Source organism: Ascaphus truei, chromosome 2 (genome assembly GCF_040206685.1).
Source record: "Ascaphus truei isolate aAscTru1 chromosome 2, aAscTru1.hap1, whole genome shotgun sequence".
Taxonomy (NCBI): Eukaryota; Metazoa; Chordata; class Amphibia; order Anura; family Ascaphidae; genus Ascaphus; species Ascaphus truei.
In genome coordinates this window covers 128,899,349-128,914,667 of record NC_134484.1, presented here as the reverse complement: position 1 = coordinate 128,914,667, position 15,319 = coordinate 128,899,349, and the positions used below count along the sequence as shown (strand labels likewise).

The 15,319-nt window shown below is 46.6% G+C and overlaps 1 protein-coding gene across 3 annotated transcripts in view; it reads right to left on the bottom strand.

Annotated features, from left to right (window-relative positions):
- Positions 1-15,319, bottom strand: part of KCTD1 (potassium channel tetramerization domain containing 1) — a 178,714-nt gene that overhangs the window by 98,893 nt on the left and 64,502 nt on the right. Inside the window, exon 1 of one of the 3 annotated variants that reach the window (XM_075584853.1) lies at positions 3,795-5,924. The exons of 1 other annotated variant lie outside the window; for it this stretch is intronic. In XM_075584853.1, coding sequence (XP_075440968.1) covers positions 3,795-5,576 — 1,782 coding nt within the window. In that variant the 5' untranslated portion in view covers positions 5,577-5,924. Of the gene's footprint in view, positions 1-2,387; positions 3,707-3,794; positions 5,925-15,319 lie in introns of those variants that run through there. One more of the 3 variants, XM_075584857.1, reaches the window with a different exon arrangement.

Here is a 15,319-nt window from a genome sequence, read left to right as displayed (position 1 = left end):
TACCTGCTACAATAGGAGATACAACTCCACCACATCAGTTATTCAGTTGACCAACACCAATCTCTGGAACCAGAAGAGGCAATTCTTCCCAACCAACTTTTCATCTGCTTCAATCTAGGTCAGGGGTGGGTAACTCCCAGTTCCCATTGGCCACCAACAGGTCAGGCTTTCAGGATATCACAACTTCAGCACAGGTGGCTCAATCAATGTTTGTCTGACTGAGTGATCTGTGCTGAAGCGGGGATATCCTGAAAACCTGACCTGTTGATGGCCCTTGAGGACTGGAGTTGCCCACCCCTGACCTAGAGTGAAGAAGCTCTGCACCCACCCACTTGTTATCCTGGAGAAAAAACAACAACCCCCCACCCCAACCAAATGAAATGCTTAAGCTAATGAACAAAATGAGATCAATCATTTATAACCAATGTGGGTGTATAGTGACAAGTGTGAAGTCTCAGGCAATTTATAGCTAAGGTTATGAAAGTATAATCCCGCAATTAACACCAAGGTTCATGTACCTCACTGCACTGCTGATGCTTAAAGGGATTCCATGACCAGTCACTCATCGATATTAGTAGAGATAAAAGAACATAAAGGAATATAATGATATGGTAACTCCACTTAAAAACACGAATAAAAGAAAGTTTACCATGCTCTGCGAGTTTACTTTGTGCTACCACAGGGAGCATAAAAAGTACATACACTGCAAGAAAACAAAGAAAATCCCAACATTAAATGAAAAAACATCGCTTTTATTAAATACAAACGTCCATAAAAATGATAAGCTTTAGGAAAACCTACTGTTACGCACACAAATTTGTGTTATTTTCTTGAATTTAAACGGGTATGTTTTCCTAAAGCTAAGAATCTTTACGGAAAATTGTATTTAATAAAAGCGAAGTTCAATCATTCAATTCTGGGGATTTTTTTCCGTAGCCTTGCAGTGTATAGAAGTATTTTATGCTCCCTGGAGTGCATCACAATCAAGGATTTTTGTAATTGCACTTACAAATATATTATATAATATAACAATTTTAGCTCTATTTAGTAAATCGGCAAATTGGGATCTAAAAGCCCACACAGAAATAAATAACCAATATACTACACACGCTGGGGTTAAGAACTACTTGAAGAAATAATACAGCTTTTGCAGGGAATGTCTAAACAGCACTTGTGCATTAAGAAGAAATAGCAAGAGATGAGACCTCTTCCTAACATGTGCACACTTCAAACAGACCACAATAAATAATTGGTGGAGACCACAGTGCTAACTTTCCAAATAAATCAAACAGGAGGCACAAACATATATGGAGCACTGTCATTCAGAAAATCATTGTGCAAGTTATCTCAGATACTAAGAAAACTACTGAATGATTTTCACAATGAGGCACGTGACACAGACAAAAAAAGGACAGCAAATGTAACATGTAAAATATGCTTAAACCAACTGCTGATCTTTCTGAAAGATGCTGCATGGGCCTCTTTAGAACTGTATCAAATGAGATCATGTAATGAACAAAAACAATTAAGCACTTGACATTTTCCCACATCTACAAATGAATGCAGTCAGGTTTAAACCCCTCTTAAATTGGAGACAACAATTAATCTAATAGAAAAGGACAACATGTTTGAATGTAGAATTACTGTGAACCGGTTAAATACCCAATGTTGTGTGTTAAACAGATTTTAAATTCTGTAACCCTGTTCAAAAACACCCACGTAATGAAAGGAGCAGATCTATAACTACCAATACTAGCTACTTTTTAATTAGGCCGTTTGATGCACCACTTACACACTGATCCCTGAGCAATGTTTCTCTTATGGATCCTTTAGCACCAAATGCATAAGCCCCTTCCGCTGAGGGGCCTGCAAACCCAAGCAATGTACTGCAAGCACCTTTGGCACCAAAAGAGATTAAGGAAAATTGGCGTATTTAAATGCACACTATAAAAAGATTTGGAACTGGGATTTCACAACAAAATGTACAAAAGTGGGTGCTATCTGTAAATAAAAGTTACTTTTCAAGGGCTGTCTATATTAAGGTTAGCATGCTGACAACCAAAACCACCTCCTTAGCACTTTGCCAATTTACACACAAATCAAAGAACAAATATTGTCCATCTACAACGGTGTTAGGCAACCCCTTCTAGAAAGAAGGTACAGGTGAGGCCCACGCATGATCCAAAAAGAAACACGATGCTTTACTAAAATAATGTTAAAAAACAAAAACAAATTACATTTAGATTTGAAAGAAGCTATAATACAAAAGACAGACATAACTGTCCAAAAGAAGCTGCATAAATTTTAAATAAAGCATTGTACCTAACAGGATGAAGACACTACAGATGAACCCACAAGTCCTACAATGACAGGTTGTAAATACGTACCTTCTGAATACAAAATACTTGGCCACCCATACAATGCTAATGTTCTGGGAACAGACTCCAAAGATGCTGCCTACAAGAATTTCCACATATTAAAGATCTTCAGTGTTACGCTGCTGGAGGTAACATTTGTTAATCTTGGTTCTTGCACACAGCCCAGGCTGGCAGCTACAAGGTCTGCTTTGCTGCAAGTTTCCAACAGTGTGTGAAGGGGACAGCAAAACATGTCAATACAAATAAGAGTAACAAACCAGGAAAGGGGAGGTAGAGGACTGCTGGCCCATTACTAGCTTGCCAATAAAGTACTAATTGGGATTCCCTAGAAGAAAAGTGAAGCACAGGCTCCATGCAGACATTATCCCAATGTCTAGTCCACCCTCTCAAGAACTAAGAAGAACTCACAAAGCATCCTGCTTGACCTAACTACTAGTGTTTGGGCAAAGGGATGCTGGACAGTTGAATTAAAGAAGGGTCCAAGACATTCTTGACATCACTGCCATTCTATTAAGGGTAATGCAGTGCCGTTAGCGCTACAGTGCTTTAACCATCATAATCCAGAGCACTTTGCAATAAAACAAAAAGATTAAAAATTATTGGTTTTACCACACTATTATTTCCATGTTGGTATTAGAGAATTATTTGAACTAGTTTTTGTTCCCTTCTGTAGGAGAAGGTTTGTGTGGTAATAACATATCACTATAAACATGGATTATGTAATTGTAGCCAATTTCCATCAGAAGGATAAAGACAACTAAACGTTACATCTCGCGGTATCCCCTTGAAGCGGTTTGCATCATCAGTAAGCTTGGGATACCCAGATCAAAACATATTTAAAAGCAGCAATACGCACTGCTTTCCTGTTTTTCTTACCTGAATCAGGGGAGTCACAGGAGCTGATCTGTGGTCTTGAACTCGCCCCGGTTCCTATGGTACCGAGATTGGGCAACGAAATGGCTGCAGGGTCAGTGCCATCTCCGGCAGCCAATATGACACAAAGACATCACAAGGAGAGGTTTACAGCTTTCTAATGATGTCCCTGGCCACAATTTTTTTTTAAAGATGGTCAGGGGACCACATATAAGCTCCAAGAGCTAACGATAAATTTAGCAAACACAATTGACTGTACTTGGTTTATGTATACATGCAAGAACAGTTGGTTACCCAAACCACAAATAATGGCCTAGCCGGGTTACCCAAACTATAGGGATGAGAACCACTACAGTAGCATTTGGCTGCCTAGTTACGACATAAGAAAAACTCAATCTCTTTCTTACAAAAATACGGAATGACAAAGATAACCCACATCTGTGGCTGTGTAGGAAGGGAGGCAAGGTCGGTGTGGCTTTTGTCAGGATGGGTCCAGCCCTCTCAAAGCTGGAGCCTCCATTACTGGTAGACCTATTATATTACCTGGACTGAAGACACCACTGTAGGGGAAGAGACAGCAGGTGAGGCAGCAAGCACTATGTGACCGTTGGTCTCTGGGCAGGCTGGCTGGGGGTCACTCTTGACGGACACGACCAGCACACAGTCCGGAGGCTCAACAGATCTGAGGCAAAGTCTTTTGGGAGATGGTGGGCTGCACATGTCCCCGGCCATGTATACCGACTGGGCTGTATCATATTGGGGCCGCTTGAGTGTTTCAGTCTTGGCTTCCTGCAACCCCCCCGTAGGCTTAGGGAGAATAAAAGTATTGCCAGGGATGACCAGTCTATGCCTTGCCCCATTGAGGCTGTCGACGAAGTAAGGTGGTCCCAGTTTGGTGCCAATGCCAGCGATGCTGTTGAGAGTGGCCACAGACACAGCCCCGATGCAGTGGTTGGTGTACGTCTTGGACAGCTTGGCCGCCTTCGACAACATCTGCATGCGGGTGCCCAGCAGGTTCTTGCCAATAGCCTTGTTCTCGTACCAAGTGACATCCGACTCGCTGCAGTGGTCCCGGGGCCTTTGAAAGAACGCCTTGCAAAGCGTGTTGCGTTTAGCCAAGTACTTGACAAAGCTGGCGTACGGGCAGAACTCTGTGCCCGTCTCATACATGCGGGGCAGGTTCTCCTCGTCACTCTCCGCCACCGATCCTCCACCTGGAACCCCGCGCTTCTTGCCCCAGGACGTCGAGCGCGACTTGTGGTAGGGCCCCAGCGCCTTGAAGTAGATGAAGCGCCGGCCATCCTCGTCCATGGCCAGTCCAAAGGAGTCCTCCTCCAGCTCCCTCTGGTTCTCCCTCCCCCGGGTGCAGAAGTACATGCAGGTCTCAAACCAGACCTTGTTGAGGAGGCCGAAGGGGGAGGAGGCGCTGAAGACGCAGGAGGTGTAGAGCTTCCTCAGGTCGGCCCTGGTGATGGCCTGCTTCTGCACCACCGGCCCGGCCCCTTGCTCCTCCAACTTGCGGATCACCGCAGCCAGGGTGAGGTTGGCGCTGCGCAGCTCCGGGTCCTTGGTGAGGTCCAGCGTGCGGCAGTACGGGGGCTCGTTCAGGTAGCGGTTGAGGGACGAGCGGATGCTGATGAGGGAGGACTTGCTGTACAGCTGGCCGCTCTTGGAGCGCGCCTCGGCGTAGAAGGAGCGCAGCACCCGGCACAGCGCCTCCTTGTCCATGCTCTCGAAGTCCGGGCTCTGCGCCTTCTCGCTCAGGTACTCCCGGAAGATGCGCACCGCGTAGCGGGTGGCCAGGCGGGTGTTCTCGCTCAGCCGGGCGCGCTCGGGGCGCTCACACGGGGAGGACCCCGCGCCTCCTCCATCACCCACCCCGGCCCCTCCGAGCTGCTGCAGCTCCACGTCCTCCACCACCACCACCCCGGAGCGCAGGCCGGCGGCGAGAGCGGGGTGCTGGGCAGAGGCGGGGTACGGGGGGGCTCCCGCTGCACCGGGCGGCCGGGTGTAAGAGGTCTCCAACAGCGAGCCCTCCTCCGTCTCCCACTCCAGCTGCATGTCATCCTCCTCCTCCTCCTCATCATCGTCTTCATCCAGCAGCAGCAGCTCGTCGTCGTCCTCCTCGTCTTCCTCTTCTTCATCCCCGGTGATCTGTACCTCCTGGATCTCATCCTCTTCGTCCTCCTCTTCTTCTTCCTCCTCCTCTTCCCCGGCGCTGCCCGGCTGCAGGCGGTGCTGGGCGGCTCGGGGATGTGCATGCAGCGAGGGGTCGGGGTCTGCGGCGCCCGGGTTGCACTCGCCGCTGCCAGGCATCCTCGCCATATTGCCTCTTGTATTTCCCTTTCCTTATAATACGAGTCTGTGCCGCCTCTCTCTCTCTCTCTCTGTGTGTCTCTGCCAGTCCCAGGGCCCGGGCGCATGCGCTATATTGGACCGCGACTGCCTGGGTGTAATGACCTTCACAGACCGGGGGGGAGGGGGGAAGGCGGCTCTGGAGACACCAGCTCAGCTAGAGCCCGGGGGGGCGGCACAGACAGGCCAGCTGCGGGCCCGGGGGAGGCGGATATATGTGCCTGTGCATTGCAGGAGGGGAGGCGGATATACTGTGCGTGTATATGTACACAGGGGCATGGAGGTGGCAATACGGTGTACGGGAGGCTGCTGTATTATATTATGAAGGGAGGTCGTAATATTGTCATATGCGGATATACATATACACACGTGCCACCGTACCCCCTCCCCCCGAGCAAGGTCCTGTTGTGCACTTACAAGTCAGTCTTTGCTAATAAATTATTTATATTTCCCATCAATCTGCCAGTATCTTTATTCACCTGCATATCCTGATACTACTTTTACTACTGCATCTCAATGAAGTGGGTGTGTGTGTGTTATATACACAAATATAGACTTTACAAGCTGCTATAATCTGTAGCCAGCACAACAACTTGCTTGCTCAAAACCTGTTTAACCATGGCCCCTCTGGCACTGAAGCAGTCCTGAGATGCTCTGTCACTGATGACTGAGGGGAGCAGTCCTCCTCTTCAGTTGCACATAGTGACAGATCACGTTAAAGATGGTGATGTCCCCTACGAAAACGAGCAGGGTTATTATGACGTAGCTACCACATCGCGGAGTTTCAGACGCCATTACGTGATAAACAAAAAGAAAACAGCGCACAACGCTCAGAGTGAAGTAAATCAAGGATAAAAATGTATTAAATATCCAAGGATAGGTAATGTGCGTACATCAGGGAAATAGTAAAACAGCATTTCATGGGACAAGTTTGTTGTGTATGGGTAACTTGTCCCATGAAATGCTGTTTTACTATTTTCCTGATGTACGCACATTACCTATCCTTGGATATTTAATACATTTTTATCCTTGATTTAGTTCACTATGAGCGTTGTGCGCTGTTTTCGTTTTGTTTCTCTGTTTTAGCTCCTGGTGATGTTGAGCCACCCCCCATTCAGCTGCAGACGCTCTTTCACCAGTTCACGTATGATTTTGTATATTTATCACTAATATTATTTTAGTGCACTTTTACACCCTTCACAGCACTGTTTATGGTTGCGCACTGATTACTCCTCTTGTATCAAGCCATTACGTGATACCTACGTCCAAAGGATTAAAGGGGCAATATCTCCTAGGACCAAAGGGGACTAATTCCTGTGACATGTTTTACAGGTCTCATCTGGGTAATTATTGCATTTTTATCCAAATCTGACGCCAAGTATTTTTAATTTATTTTAATTTACTTTTTAACGTTGGCTATGGGAAGGGGGTGATTTCTTATGGCTACTCCATTTGGTCTAATATCACTGTGTTCAGCCAGGGCTGGTACAGCCAGAGTCCCATCTGCCCTTAACGTTATTGGTTTTCTCTTAAAAACAGGGTGCCATGCAGAGGTCCCTAAAAAAATTAAACTGTCCGACTCTGGCCCAGATACATTAAGGCCTATATTACAGTAAGCACGTGCGCGTCAATGAGAAATACCTGTCTCCTCATGTATCTAGTGCAGGCGTGCGTGTGCACGGCAGAGAGCGTTGGCGCGGTAGCTGTGTGGAAATACAAAGACATTTGTATTTTCGAGCAGCTGCCGTGCCACGTGACCCTGTGAGCTAATCACAGTGAGGCCTACCCTTGTGACATCATGGCCACGCCTCCTAGTGCGCTCCTTGTTGCGCACTATACACAACGCTTGCGCCACCTGCACGTGAAACGTCAGGAGCACAAGCGATTACTCTAATACAGACTTAAGCTCCGTTAAGCTATTTAACCCAACTCTAACTTAGCGTTGGGTTAATAGTAACGCTTATCCACTAAAGAAAATAACCTAACGTTTTCTCCTTTAAATAGAGTATGGTTGCTTTTTTCCGGCCGTTGGTGTTTTCCTAACATTGCACATCCATTAAAGGCCATTCAGGTTAATGAGAGAGAACACACACGAGATACTTAGGAAATAGGCTAATTTAAGTTATTTTAAAATACTTTGCATATCCAAATTAGCATATTTCTCAGATGTGTTCCGCTTTGTTCATACAGTAGGTATCTCTCGACATATTGTCTAACGGAGTGTTGGGGGAGGTATAGAAGTCACTAGGTACTTAAACAACCCCTGTTGGATTTGCATATAATTAGCTTTGGATCTGCGTTAAACTCAGGGAAAATAACATTGGTTACTATTTCCGGTAACCAAACGTTATTTTTCCTGATTTAATGGAGTTTAGTGTGAATGGGCCTTTGTGGGATTGAATCTTTGTATAATGCACATGCAAAAGTGTTTGCACATATTAGTTCATTTTGCTGAATCCTTTAAAATTACAGGCAGTCCTCGGTTATCCGACACAATGCGTTACTCAAAATGGCGTTGGAGAGCGAAACATTGTAAAGCGAAACACGTTTTCCCATAGGAACACTGTTTAAATGAAAGGTTCCGTTCCTGAAGGCATTTTTAATGCTAAAATACACAAAATATTTTACGCAGGCAATAAGATAAGCAGCACACAGATAAATTATATAGTGCATATACCATATTATATATAAATATAACATAATATATAATATAAAAATACAATATATTATATAGTATAATATATATATATGTACACATAAACAACTTTGCAAAGCGTCGTAAGAGCGTTGGATAAGCCGTTTTGGCGTTGTAAAAATGAACATAGGTATGCATTGCATAGCTTTGGATAAGCCATTCGTTGTAAAGCGAAGCGTTGTAAAACGAGGACTGCCTGTACAGTGACAAAGCTGTTTGGATAATATTTGTCAAAATTTTGTTTGTTTTTGTACAAAAGATGTGAAAAGTTTAGGTTTCCAAATAGCATGGTACATGAGTGCAATATATGTGAGTGCATATGTGTGTACACATGCACATTTGCACTATTCTCTGATAACATTCTTTACATAGATCACCTGACATAAAATAGTTAGTGTTTTTTATATTGATAGATATTTTCTCACATTCACTGTCTTGTCTCACACACTTCCTCACGTCTCCTAAATGTCTAGGCTGCCTTTGCATTTCAAAAGAGAATAGCCTTGTGTAGCATATCTCTACTGCTAATTTTCACGCCAAGCAACCTGCTTCTACCACATTTTATTTCACACTCCCTGTCTACATCCATTGTAAGCAGATATCCCTCTTACATTAACTGTATATTATGTTGTGTTTCAGTATTTCTGCCATACCCGATGAAGGATCCTGAGAGGTTCAAAAGCTTGTGTACAATAGCCTCCGGCCGCTACCTTTTCCTTTGGCCACTAAGGCGCCGGTGCGCCCGCCTTGCATCACTTCACCGTGATCTGCGGTCTGAAGGGAGTGTTTTTAGGCGTGGCCAAAACGGGTCGGGTGGGTGCGGCCATGATGGGGGGGAGGGCACGGCCATGATGCACATTTTCGTGTGTTTATATGTGTGTCCCCGTGTATGTGTGTCAGTGTCCGTGTGTGTGTGTGCAGCATTGACGGCTGAGCATGGTTGAGGAAGGATCCACTCACCCTGCCGGCGATCTCCCCTCCTCATTGGTTCCCTGCCACACCACGTGACACGTCGCCGCTCAGGATCACAATCCTATTGTAGCCCTTGCTGGCTGATGCGTCACAGTGAGCCGGGGAGCGAGGCGCCACTGGGGACAGCTAGGGAGGAGGTAAGGGGCTGTGAGAGGCGCACGCCACCGGCTGCAGCGGGGACCTATCCAAACATTATAAGTCCTGCTAGGGACAGGCACTGGAGGGGTTAAGTCCTCACGAAGGCCTTGTTTGCTATTCCAGCCTTAGATACACTGAGGCCTCAATTATACCAGAAACTACAGAGCTGTAGAGCGATCCGTTGACGTAATCGTAGCGACGTCGCCTGGTGACGTGCAGATGCAAAAGCGTTTTGTAGCAGTACTGCAGAAGAGACATGACCAGTTGGTTTGTTTAAGATGCACTGTGATTGGCCTTGCAAATCAAGTGACACGTCCATCACCTGTGAAAAACAAAATCTCAAACCTCTTCTTGAGACAGAAGCTTTGCAGTTCGTCTTGGCGCTTATGTCGCTACTGGTATGTGCGCCTTCATTGGATTTTATTTTGAAGCTGCAGGGCGTCGCGCCAAGCGGCGTCACCAGCGGTTTCTGGTATAATCTTGGCCTTACTGTTTCCAAGGGAGGGCCTAGCAACAACCTGAGGGTGTGAGCCTGGGGGAGTATACTGGCTGGGTCACATGAGGTTTATATGACGCATGTCAGTATCAGACATGCCCTGTTATGGGGCAGGGTTACAAGCCCAACCCCCCAGGGTATATACTGGCACTCCTAGAAATTATAGTGTCTTTTTTCTGCCCCTTTGGAGTGGACAACAACTACCCTGTATCCCACAAGGGGATACTGGAGGAGCACCAGAAGGGAACCTAGATGGGCCTCAAGCCTTAGACTAAGACCATACACCCTTCGTCCGCGCGGAGGCGTGCGACGGCTGTGATGTCACCCGCGTGAAGCAGATGCGTTGTGTGTCCATGTTGGACACGCCATGGGGGCGTGCCTAGGGGTGTCACGGGGCTGGTTTGCCCTCATTGGGCGAACCGTTCACATAACCTACCTGTCGTGCCAAGAAATCAGTTTCAGTTGATTTCTTGCACAACCCCCACCCCTCTTGCTGGCGCCTGTGCGGTCTATGGGCACAATCAATGCCTTTAGGTAATGTGATCGCGCTCCGCGCGGTCTGCGACATTATGGACCAGCCCTTAAGGTAACCTTCCAATTGGAATCAAGGCATGCTGTAAAATCTGGCCAGTCACTTGATAAAGAACTGATTGAAGTTCGAAACATTGTGTGTGCCACTAAGAGAATAAATTATTTTTTGCAAATCTGAAGTGCCCTGGATCCTCTACTTACTTACATGTATCCTGAGAATACACCAGACAGGTTTTTTCCTGAACCACGGAGCACCGTTACTTTAAACGCAAGTATATTGCTAACATTATAGCATTTAAGGTGTACAAGACTAAAACCTCTGACCACGCCTCACAGGTATGCACAGCACTAGGAAACATACAAGTAGGGGTCCAATCTCACATTGGGTGGGAGTAAAGGTGTTACACTTGTAACATTTCAACAACTTGTTGGTCCAATAAAAGGCATCATACCACCTATTCCCTCTCCCTCCTTTGTTACTACAAGGTACATGAGTACTAATTCTCCGTTTGCAACCATTTTTCTCACAATAATTATCTCGCATACAATTAGGGTTGCCAGGTGGCTTGTCCAAAAATACTGGACAAAATGGTGAAAGGTGCGACGTGCGCAAGAATCGTTGGTGGGGAAGAATGTTATTTATAAATTACCTGACTGTTACGTACTTTTTTCTAAATTTCACTCCAAATATTCACCAATTCGCACCAGTTTATATTCTGTTTCATAAAAAATCAGGGGCGGGGTCTTGGAAGGAAGGGCCCTTCTGATAATTTTTTTAGAAAATAGAATATGAAATAGTTCAAATTGATGCATACTTAGTGAAATTTAGAACAAATTACGTAATGGTCAGATAATTTATAAATAACTGACCTGCAGTCATACTGTACACGGCGAGCAATACTGATATTAATGCTCCTCCCACAAATTCCAAGATTATTGCACCCCTCCTCATTCTCTCTCCCCTCCCACCACCTCGCCCTCTCACCCCCTCTTCCTAAGCCCCCTCCCTCCATCCTCACCCCCTCCTCCCTTCATCCTCACCCCTCCTCCCTTCATCCTCTCACCCCCCTTCCTTCATCCTCTCTCACCCCCCCTTCCTTCATCCTCTCATCCTCCCTTCCTTCATCCTCATCCTCCCTTCCTTCATCCTCTCATCCTCCCTCCCTCCATCCTTTCTCATCCCCCCTCCCTTCATCCTTTCTCATCCCCCCTCCCTTCATCCTTTCTCATCGCCCCTCCCTTCATCCTCTCATCCCTCCTTCTCCCACCCCCTCTTCCCTTCATCCTCTCACCCCCTTCCTTCATCCTCTCTCATCCTCCCTCCCTGCATCCTCTCATCCTCCCTCCCTTCATCCTCTCTCATTCCCCCTTCCGTTATCCTCTCTCATCCCCCCTCCCTTCATCCTCTCTCATTCCCTCTCCTTTCATCCTCTCATCCCCCCTCCCTTCATCCTCGTTCACCCCCTCACTTTGTCCTTGCTCACCCCCTTCCTTCATCCTCTCTCGCCCCCTCCCTTCATCCTCTATCACCCCCCTCCCTTCATCCTTTCTCACCCCATCCCTTCATCCTCTCACCCCTCCCTTCATCCTCACCCCTCTTCCCTTCGTCCTCCCCCTTCATCCTCTCACCCCCCCTTCCTTCATCCCCTCTCACCCCCCTTCCTTCATCCTCTCTCACCCCCCATTCCTTCATCCTCTCTCATCCTCCCTCCCTTCATCCTCTCTCATCCCCCTCCCTTCATCTTCTCTCATCCCCCCTCCCTTCATCCTCTCACCCCCCTTCATCCTCTCTCATCCCCCCTCCCTTCATCCTCTCACCCCCCCTTCATCCTCTCCTCCCTCCCTTCCTCCTCTCCCCCCTCCCTTCCTCCTCTCACCCACTCCTCCCTTCATCCTCTCACCTCCTCCCTTCATCCTCTCACCCCCTCCCTTCATCCTCTCACCCTCCCTCCCTCCCTTCATCCTCTCACCCTCCCTTCCTTCATCCTCTCACCCTCCCTTCATCCTCTCACCACTCCCCCCCCCTGTCATTATCACCCTCACAGGACAGCCTGAGAAAACGCATACACACGCCAGGACAAAACAGAACAAATACACACAGGACACACAGCTCATCTAGGACACACAGTTCACCTCTCTCTGCTCGATGCTTTTCCTCCTCTCTTTGGCCTCCTCCTGATTGGCTGCTGCTGTGTAATGCAGCCCATTAGCCTGGGGGAAGCTGCCCAGCCCCCTGACAACAGCAGCCCTGCTCTATCCCTTCTCGGGGGAAATCCTGCGATTGGTTACTAAGTCCGGAGAGGTAATACCGGATACATACATGTCCGGTATTATATCTCATTTTTTACCGGACAGAGTAACCAAATACTGGGCTGTCCGGTTCAATAACGGACACCTGGCAACCCTACAATGCTTGCCACATGGACGTTAACAGTCTTACAAGCATCAGTAACCAATACAGACAATAGATGCACCCTCTTTTGAAAATCTAACTATGTGAACTAATCCTTGCATATACTACACTGAACTAGAAACAAACCAAATTACAGTATAAGTATATTAAACCATAGTGAAAAATGACATGACTTAAAGGGGGGAATGCAATCAGGGTTGCCACCTTCTAATGAAGGCCAAACCGGGAAAAAATTGAAAAAAAAATTCTTACCTGCAGCGGCATGGTGTGGCGGTGTCTCCCGGCATTCTCCTGCATGTCCCCCTCCAACTCCGGTGTACATTTGACGCCGTATTGCCATGACAATGTGTTGCCATGGTAACGTGCCGCCGCGAAGCGTCCTGTTGCCATGGCAACACTGTGCACCCATCATTCACTGGAGTTGCAGGGAGACATGCCGCAGACGCCGCTGCACCACGGCGCCACCCGGAGATTAAGAAACTGAACCCGGAGGTAAGTGCCCAAAACCCGTAGTCTCCGGGTCAAACCCGGAGTGGTGGCAACCCTCAATACAATAATAACTGCACTTACAGTACCACTAATGTATCAAGTTAGTCAACATAAGTTCCTTTTGCTGAAAATATAACAAAAATTAGACCATTTCATTTCCACTTATATTCACTGACCTCTAGTGAACCATTTATAGCTCTGCACCTATCATGATTGGTCCAAGACGAATAGTTATCATAAATTGGTCATTCAGTGGCGTGTTGTATAAGCTATACAGGCATACCCCGGTTTAAGGACACTCACTTTAAGTACACTCGCGAGTAAGTACATATCGCTCAATAGGCAAATGGCAGCTCACGCATGCGCCTGTCAGCACGTCCTGAACAGCAATATCGGCTCCCTACCTGTACTGAAGCTGTGCGCAAGCGGGGAGACTATAGAGCCTGTTACACATGTGTTTTTTACATCAGTTATGCATGTATATGACGATTGCAGTACAGTACATGCATCGATAAGTGGAAAAAAGGTAGTGCTTCACTTTAAGTACATTTTCGCTTTACATACATGCTCCGGTCCCATTGCGTATGTTAATGCGGGGTATGCCTGTACTATGCCTGCACTGTTGTACAGATATGGTTTGGACATTACTTTAATGTTAACCGTTATTTTCTAACACTCAAAAATGGGTGTTACTGAAACATGAACATTTTGGTCTTTTGTGCATGTTTATTTTCTTATTTATTTAAATACCTGTTCTGTAGTTTCTGAAAAACTGGGGGGGGGGGGGAAGCTGAACCATTTATTTGCATGTGCATGTGCATTTTGCAAAATAGTAATTTTATATTTTCCTGTATAACCTTTTAGTTTTTCTAACGCTTGTGGCCGGCAATTTTGTGGCTGCCAGTCTTTCTGTACCAGAACAGCAGAGACCAATCGATTCCAAAATCCCTGTACTTTGAATTTCTGTGTTTACAAATTAAAATATTGGGTATGTAGCACACCTGAGGGATTTCTACTTACTTAAGGGGCTAATGATCCCTAGAGGGGGTTAACTGTATGGGTAGCTATAGGGCAACAGCTTCCCATCACATGGTGTGGAGTTGCTGGACATAACCTAGCCACACCCACTTTCTAGAAGGTGCTTAGTGACGTAATTAGGTAATGTTACAAAGTAGAATGTCCATACCCCTCCACTAGTTATGTTGACTAGTATATATGTATGTGTAACCAAGTCCCCTTGAACTACTAATTCTCTGGCCCCTCTAGCACTGCAAGTCCAAGTAAAGAGTGGGCAGTGTTGGGAGCAAATCCTGCAAGGTTGTATTGTTATATGTGTGTTACCTAATAAAGTTCAGGAGTAGCCTGGTATTACAAGGGGGGCCTATGACTGATAGGAGGCCAGCTTACAACCCACTCCCCTGGGAAGGAGGGGGTTTCTCTCTAGAGGGTAGAGTAAGGGTTCTGGGAGTTAGTTCTGTGCTGCCCTCCCTGCTATGAGAATGCAGCAGTAAGTCTCTCATGGACAGTAGTGGGCTGAGGCCTTGCCCTGTTAGGGGTTAAGGTAGGATGAGGAGGGGTGCTCAGATCCTCAAGCCCAGGGTACTGCGTACAGGGAATGGAACCTGTAATATCTATGATGTACCCAATAAACCCCAGTTACCCCAGTCTGGTGTGATGTCTGAAGTGTGAATACCAAGAAGAGTTGCCTACAAGGTTCATCCTGGATGCACCAGGATCCTCCTGGGCTGGAAGCACTACACTGATCGACGAACCATCCCTGATAGCCTGTCCTGATGTCTCCCTATACCACCGCGGATATCTCAGGCCTTCTGTTCTACCTCACAGGTTTGCACCAGCACCAGAGTACACCGGTTGCTACATGATCTCACTTAGGGTGGGGGAAAAGGTGCTACATATGTATATCTTTATTTATATAGCGCCAAAAGTGTACTCAGCACTTCACAAAGAATACAGTACAG